The 8,830-nt window shown below is 34.7% G+C and overlaps 1 protein-coding gene across 1 annotated transcript in view; it reads right to left on the reverse strand.

Moving 5' to 3' along the window:
• Positions 1 to 2,199: 2,199 nt before the first annotated feature.
• MED23 (mediator complex subunit 23) overlaps positions 2,200 to 8,830 on the reverse strand; it is a 63,330-nt gene continuing 56,699 nt past the window's right edge. The window contains exons 16-21 of the mRNA XM_012665225.1: positions 8,019 to 8,184; positions 7,431 to 7,503; positions 6,399 to 6,613; positions 5,558 to 5,678; positions 4,703 to 4,834; positions 2,200 to 2,958 (exon numbers count right to left, since the gene is read on the reverse strand). Coding sequence (XP_012520679.1) covers positions 2,791 to 2,958; positions 4,703 to 4,834; positions 5,558 to 5,678; positions 6,399 to 6,613; positions 7,431 to 7,503; positions 8,019 to 8,184 — 875 coding nt within the window. The 3' untranslated portion in view covers positions 2,200 to 2,790. The remainder of the gene's footprint in view (positions 2,959 to 4,702; positions 4,835 to 5,557; positions 5,679 to 6,398; positions 6,614 to 7,430; positions 7,504 to 8,018; positions 8,185 to 8,830) is intronic.

The raw sequence follows: 8,830 nt of genomic DNA on the forward strand, positions 1-8,830 counted from the left end.
CAATGAGATCATCATCCCCAAAACATTGTAAGACCTTGGTGAAGTTAACATGTTGACTGCCACACTAGAAAAAAAAAATTTTTCCTTGAGGCCATGGTGTTTTATTATGAAAATAGAAAACTTTGAAAACAAAACAATCCGTTCTAATTTAATGAAAAATTTGTTATTTTTCTATGTGTGAGTTATATGCAACTTGAAAAATAGTTCACGCAGCTCCCAAAGTGAGATGTGTGAGTTACATATGCTTCACGAAGCCCTGGGATCAAAACTAACGTGAGTTAAATACAACTCACATAGGAGATAATGTGTTAAATTCGCAGGCTCTTGTTTCTTCAACTGCAAAATGGGTAATCATACCTTTGGGAAATCTCCAAGTTCATTAGCATTAGATGTCCATGTTTTACTTTTTCTAAACCTCAAACTTGATACTGGTTGATATTTTAAGCATGGTTGCTATTCAGGCAGGCTTTTGGGAAGCAGAAGATATTCCCAAAACTCTACTCAGGAGCCAGAGAAATCAAACTGCTATTTTGTGTGTAAGATCTACTAATTCAGATGAGGATTTCACCTAAAATTATCTGTGGCTTTCAGACGTTTCGGCCTTCACTCATTGCAATTACAGTATGTCTCATAAGCTGCATTCTAAACACTCACCTGGGCTCTGGAACGCAGTGAGGAAAGCAGAAAAACAAATGAGAGTAAGCTGCAAACAAAATAAGGAAAACAAACTTTTCCCTTTGCCCCCAACTTATGTAAAAACCCCAAGGGACTCTGTAATAAAGTAGACTCCAGGAAAGGATTTTTATTGTGGTGGTGTTTTAATAGCTATATGTTAAAGACCTCCTACAATCTGACTTTTCACATGCAACTCAGAACTTTAAACTTACCTGTTGCCTCTAACTGCTAGGCCTTTCAAAGATAAACATTTTATTGAATCACTTTTAGATAGGAGCAATTATGATGGATCTTATGCAAGAGTACATTGTGTACATAGTCCAATACATTAGCCACATGTGGTCACTTACATTAAACCTTAATAAAAAGTTCAGTTCCACAATTCAAATGCTCAATAGCCACATGTTGCTACTCACTACTGTATTGGATAGCACATGTATAGAATATGTCCTTCATTGCAGAAAGTCTTATTGGACAGAGCCACTCTAAAGTGACTAGTAACTTTACTAGTTACTTTCAAAAAGAAAAACTTTTAGGATGTAATAAATACAAAGACATTTTTTTCCCCTCACCTGTATCCTAAACCCAAATAAAGTTTCTGTCCTCTATTTAAAAGTGTATCCAGGGAAAATCATATTCCCATTTTTTTAAGCTAGAGAGGGAAAATTGAATTTTTAATAAATTGGAATGTCATAAACTTGGGAAATTGATAATATCGAATTCCACCTTCTATTCTGTTTATGCAATACAAGTGTCACAATAATCCCATTCCAGGATCTCAAAGCAATATAGTCCTCAAGGCGGCAACAATATATTGAGACTATGTTAAGATTAATACTTGAAATCATAGCTAGCATAAAATTTTTGGGGAATTTTAAAATTAGTCTGGAAAAATTATACAATTATATAAATTTTTAGCTGGACTCACGGCATGGCTGATAATTATTTAGTGATTGCAATAATATGAACTACAAAGAAAATAAAGCTCTAGGAAGACTGTATTTGGAAATATGAATTTGAAATATAGTTAGTTAAATTCACTAATTCTTTTTTTAAAAAATCATGAACTCTTAATTCCTAGGCCAATCTCAGTCACCAACCGTAGTGTAGGACCCATAGAATAGCCCATTCCCTTGCTGAAACCCAGCTGGCACACTGCCAGACACACAGCAGCTACATGTTCAAACTGAGTCAGGAAACAGTCATACAGTTTATTCATTCAACAGAACTTACTAATTAGTTTTCAAGTCTTTCACAATGCCATTTCCCCCCAAAATTAACAATAAGCCAAAGAGCCAAAATGTAAACTATATTTAGAAATATAAATATTTAAAAATATTAAGGTTATAAAAATTCAAAGAATTACATCATCTGTCAGGTGAGAGTGTCAACCTACAAAAGCAATTAATTCATTTTTAATAACAGATTGGAGAATCAACAATTTAAACATGATTTTATTTAAGTTTATACATTTCAGATATGTTATTTTCTTATGAGGCTTCTAACTCATTTCATACGGTAAGTTTAAGTCCACGGCAAAGGCAAAAAATGGCCAACTGATCTTGATAGAAACATTGAAAATTTACAATAAAATTTCAAGCCATAATTAAAAGAATATGAAACCTTGTTTGCTCCTACAACGCAACAAAATCTAGAGTCCTTTACTGAATAAAAATCTCTATTGTTCCAAAGATATACCAAAGGAGGCTTATGTATCAAAGTATTTGTAATAACTGTTTTACATGTGTAGTACCCTTAAAATGACACATCTGACAACTGAATATGTCATTAATAAAAAATACAAACAAAAACAATGGGTAGAATAGGGAAGATTGAAAGTGCCTAGTAAAAGTTATGTTCCTAGGTAGCTCTAATAAATTGTCATGAATATGAATGACATGTAGCTTACTTGATGTCTTAGGGACAAAAATATAGATAGGGAGATGGGAGTCACAAAGTGTCAACAGATTCACCATTTGAATCAAACTGAAACAATCTGAACATCTTTGCTCCTTCTACTACATCACGGTAGCATGATCACATTCAGATTTAATAGGTTGGAGTCCGCTTTCAAAGATGGATGTATTTCCATTTTCTCCACGGTATACTCTGGCTTCACTGAGTTACAGGTAAAGACACTGGCACCTGATTAGCCTGAGACGCTGGAGACCCACTGTTTACGGCTTGCGGAGGCACCGCAGCTGGCTCCATCTTGCTAATGTGCGTGATGAATCGAAGACGGAGTTTTAAAGCTGGTTTTAAGTTACAGATAATCTTCTCTACCTGAGAAATGAAAACATATTAAAAACTACTTTAACCAGAGAACTTCAACTTCCCACCTTTAAAGCAGGATTTATGTAATATCCTGAGACAATGAACTAAGGAGTGGAGTGGGGTGGATGAGAAGTTTCTCTACGTGTTCTGTCTTTTAACAAAAGCAGATACAATTCTTTCTTTCTTACATGAGAGAGAATGTGTTCTCCTTCCCCCACACATCATATATTATATATGTGTCTGTACATGTGCCATGTGTATATACATATATATGAATACACTCACAAAAGCAAACCCACCTAGCTAAGTAGCCAGTCATTCTACTATCAAAAGCTAGCATAGCTTACACTGGAAATTTTATCTACCCAGCAAGTTGATCATTCTTTTAAAATATCATCTTCACAGAAACAGGAAGCATAATTATATTTTAAATTTCTTTGAATAACTCATGTCTACAACATTTATTCACAAAGCTAATTTTTTTTTGGTTTTGATTTATACTTGTAATTCAAACTAAATAATATTAGATCTACTCTTTTTAAAAATACTTTAAGGAGACAAACACATCAAATAGTTTCACAGCTTTCTTAGCTTTACTCAAATGTTCTTTGACCTTACAAGGAAAGATTAGTTCACTAATAATTTTTCCTTTCTGTATTCCCTTGTGTCAAAGTTTCTTAGGCCCAAATATAAAGGCTACATTTTAAAAAAGAAAAAAAACAAAAATGTCAAACATTTCTTTATTGGTTCCCTACATGTTCAGTGTTTTAAAAAAGCAGATACAATTATTTCTTTCTTACACGAGAGAGAACAGATCAATTCTCTTTGATATTGCAGATGAGGCACAAAGAAGTCAACATCCTCCCAAGCCTAGCTCCAGGGAAAGAAGCCAGTAGACTAGGACTCACATGGTTATATGGGAATTTGCCTTCCTTTCTATTATAGAAAGAAAAGTACTGGGAAAGGGGGAAAGGGACTTAACTTCCCCTTTCTGTCTCACCTCTACCTCTCTAAAACAGCCCAGATTCTGTTTCCCACGCATAGGAAGCTTAGCCATGATTCAAGGTCTTTTCTACTTTCAGGAGCCTCTCTTAGGAAGTGCCTTCTCCTATGTTGAGTCTCCTCAACATAGGAGTGTGCCTCCTTTCAATTTCCCCAGAATTCATATACCCTAGGAAGCAACAAAGAACAAATCTGATACCTATCCAAATGGAAACCTTCCAAATAGTGAGGTCATGAACACTTCCCTAGGACTTTTTTCTTCAGGTTAAGTATTCCATGTTCTTCAAAGACTCTTCATGAGTTAGTCTCTAGTCAGGGTTAGTGTAGGATCCTGACTTCAGCCTTCTAGTATGCTGCAATTTGTCCAATGTCCCCATAAGTGTACCCTAATCAGTGTAGGGAAAAGTAAGACCTCCTTCATTGATAACACAACACCTCTTTGGTCTTTTCAGCAGCCATGTCGCACTATTTCTCCCTAATGAAATTAGTATGAATTTACCTCCAAGGTCTTTTTAGATGTTCTGCTGCAAATATCGAGGAAAAGTATGAGAAATTACAACATGTACTTACTTTAATATAATATCTAGAATAATATGTCCCCATTGCCTAAAAAGGTCTAATATCAACCCTTTTCCCTTAAAAAAAAATTAACCAAAAGAAACATACACACCCAAACAAAAAGTCTATCATTATATGTTCAAGTTTTCTAAATTAAACATCACGAAAAAATACTTAAATAAATTTAACTTACTTGCTCTTTCACGCTGTCACCAGTAAACATATACTTCATATGATACAGGAAGTCACAGATGGGATCCATGTAATTTAAATGGGTACTACACTGGTCTACATTCAGCAGCATGTCATAAAATGCCACACCAATCTATTTAACAAATAATGTAAAGTCATTTAAATGCTCAAAGTGATTAAATAATTCAGCATACCGCAGCTGGACTCCATTACACTGGGGATAAACCTGTTTGTTGTAGGAACTGTCACAGATCATACATACCTCCATGTGTATGGGAGATATGATATGGCCTACATTTATAATACAACCCATAGTACTACAAAATGTCCCCTGACAGTACTTAAATCAGATTTCTCTTTATAGCTTAGTAATTTCTCTTAAAATTAAGAGATAGACAATCCCTTTCTAGACACCATCTCTCAATTTATGGGATAACTGCACTCTCAGGGATCTTTTGGATTGTACTTTCTTAACTTCATTTGGTAGCTCATGCTTTTAAGGTTTTATTCCTGGCTCATTTTCTTTTTCTCTGTATCTTGGTAGAAGTGATTGACTTCATCCATTCTCATGATTTTAATTAATTCCTTTACACTGTAAATTCTCAAATGTACTTCTCCATCCTTAACTTTCTTCTCAACCTTGATGATTGGTATTTCTCCCTGCATCTCCAACTCAATACATCCCACCCCAAACTCATTATAGGCACACTAATCCCCATAAGATCGCTCTCAGATGCTACTAAACTAGTTTCACTATTAATGATTATGACCTACAGTTTTAAAAACATTGGTTAAGAAACCTAAACAGATGTTTGACAATGTAATCATGTCACAGAAAACCCAGATTATATTTTACCTCTATCATACATCGAGTTCTCTCCTGCTGAAATCTTTGTAAAAATGGTCCTACAAGATGGTACACATAAAGCAACTGGAATTCAGTCTTCACTATAGGAAGAAGTACTTCAGTAAGAAACCTAAAATTTGAAGATAAAAATAAAAATCTCTTGTGATTTGAAATCAGGTGAATTGTTTGAATTTTGTTAAAATGGTATTTACAAATGTATTACAAATATTTACAAAACTTGTAATGATTTTTTTAAAGTTCCTTTTAATTTTAGTAACAATAACATTTCTAATAATTCTCACATCTCCCACTGGCTCTTACTTTCATTTGATTGATTAATAAAATAATCAGATTTAGGAGTCATTCTTAACAGTAAAACTACCAAACGACAGAAGGTGAATTATTCAAAGTAAAAAGAGAATAACTATTCTAACATAAATGCCATTCCTAAGAAATTTGAATCTAATTAATACCACCTTTATGGTCCAAGAAAAATAATCAGGAAACTAGCTAATCTCAGTTATTCAGTTCAAAAGGCAACTTTCAGGATATATTCTGGAAAAAACATGCACTTGACTAAGCCTCCTGAAACTATAACGGGAAACTACACTTGAGCTTAGCTGAAATGATTATTATGGAAAACTAGATACAAGATTATTACTTGCACATACAAATCAATTTTTTTCAGATAATTTTGCAATAAAAGAGGCTTTCTGATCAATAAGAAACTCTACTTAGTTAAAACACTCTTGCTTTGCAAGTTGTTCTAAGGAATGAGACATACACCTCATCTGTTAATGAGATTAAACAAAATGAAACATCAATTTCTTTAAGAAATTGTGATACTTACTTTGGAATGAGAGACAGTTGCCCAATGCTAGAATGGTGCCACACGGCATGTGCGAGAGCTAATGTATAGCTACAGCTCATCTCAGAGTAGGACTGATGACAGGCAGTGAAATCAAAGAGGCGGAATGGATAGCCAACCCACTCTGTTTCAGACGTCAAGCTGGGACTGCTGATAACACTCACAATTCGATCATGAAGAACAATCCAATAGGGCTCCTTCAAAACCAGAGGAAAGCCTGGTGAAAAATATCACTTATGCAGTATTTCGCCCCAAAGCCTAAAGTAATAGTGCTTTCTTCTCCTTTAAAATTTTCTACTTATCCAGTTTATATCCAGTTTATACAATGCAGTTGGGCAGCTTCATAAGTGGTGAAATTAAGTCAATAATAACCTGAGAAGTGTTTGTCAGTTAGAGTACTCCACACATGACTCTATCCAGCTCATTTAGTACCTGATATTTACCATGCAGTAAAGCAACTGTGTGGTGCTGACTAGACACACGTGGAGATCAGAGAAGGGAACTTCAGGAGAGCTGGAGAAGTCAGGGAAGGCCTCACTGAGGAAAGAGGCTCTAAGCTAACAAAGAATGAGTAGTCTTTAGAGAAGGTGATGGAAGGAAGAAGGGTTCTGGAATAAGAATAATGTCTTATTCACTAACATATCAGAAATACCAAAAACATGTCTCAATGAACACTATTTGCATAAACAAAGGCTCTACATACATAACATGTTAACTGGCCAAAAGTACATCAGATTATGATGTAAAGATGAAGGTTGGATAGGTAAGGTGGTATCAGAGGAGTCACAGACTTGTTAAGTCATGTAGATACATTCAGATCTAATAAAGAAAGGCAAAATATCATCACTGTAGATTTTTTAAGAAGCAGTAATATTAAAGACTTTAAAAATATGAAACATTTTGTTAATTTGCACAATATCCTTGTATAAGGATATCTTATATGCAACTTTTTCTTTTGGCCAACAGGGAACAAGCTAGCTGTATTTCACCACTAAGTACTAATTATAAACTCACTGGTAGGGCAGTAATGATCAAACCAATTGCATTCATCCATGATGTAATGTTCTCTCTTGGCACTAAGGGCTGACTGCAAGACAGCAAAAAAGAATATAAATGTGAAATTATAAAAACATTTTAGATGGTTGACAAAGGATCTTATTTTGAGAATGTAAATAATTCAGAGGATTGACAACTGATCCACTCTAATAAAACAATGGATTTTTGTATTGAATAAAAATGATATATATATATACAATTAAAGCTTTTGAAAAAGCATTTCTTCCCCAATCATCATCCCTTACTCTAAGCTGATCTTTAAGAGGATCTTGAAAGACTACTTTTATGGGCAAGTTAACATTATTTCTAAATTAATGTCAAACAGCCATTAAAGAGTAGAAGTGCGAACAAACCCAGGTCTCCTGACCCTGTCCAGGGCTCATTCCATTACACCTGTATCACAAAGACAAGATTTGGAACCAAAAGGCAGCCATCATCCAATGTGCACTGGCCTTGGGGCCACAGGTTTGTCTAATATCTCCAAATAAAATACCATTCTCTGTACAAATAAACAATGAATCTTATGGCATGAAGGAAGATACATACCTTTTTAGGACAACATTTAGAAGTGCATTCCCGACCTCATTGCCTGAAACTGCTAAAGCCATGAGCTCCACACAGGTGACATGCAGGGCATGGGCAGCTGGGTTGGGAAACTCATTGAATCTCCAGTCACAGTTTGGGAAAGGACCAGGAGATTTGCCAGCCATCGGTGCAGACAATTAAAGCAATAACGATTTGACTATCATCTAGTTATCAATTTATCTCATTATGAGCTACCAAGAAGTGATTTATCTATAGTCAGATTAAGAGGCAAATGATACAAACCAAATACACATAAGTTTTACACAACTGAAATGTATTAACATCAACCATTTGATCAACCACAAGGTGTAAATGGTTGGTCTTACAGGTGGGCTCTTATTCACTTATAACTCTTATAACTGTGCATTATAACAGTTATAGATGCAAGCAAAGCATCACTAGGCTTCATCAGCCCGTTTCTTACAATAGTTATTAGACATTAATATGAAAATTATCTTATAGTACTTCTTTTACTCCAGAAAATAAATTCCTTTATAGGAAAATAAGTCAATCTCATTTATTTATGTAAAATTTTCCTATCTAGTAAATAGTGGTACTATACAATATTGCCAAAAACTGAAAATATAAAATCAAAATGAAGAAATAAAACTATGAGTATAGCAGCTTTTTCACTAAAAAAAAAGAAAAATAAGTTTTATCATTTGTAAAAGATATATTAAGGCCGGGCGCAGTGGCTCACGCCTGTAATCCTAGCACTCTGGGAGGCCGAGGCAGGCGGATTGTTTGAGCTCAGGAGTTCGAAACCAGCCTGA

This window comes from Propithecus coquereli, unplaced genomic scaffold (assembly GCF_000956105.1).
Source record: "Propithecus coquereli isolate 6110/MARCELLA unplaced genomic scaffold, Pcoq_1.0 Scaffold98, whole genome shotgun sequence".
NCBI classification, from domain to species: domain Eukaryota; kingdom Metazoa; phylum Chordata; class Mammalia; order Primates; family Indriidae; genus Propithecus; species Propithecus coquereli.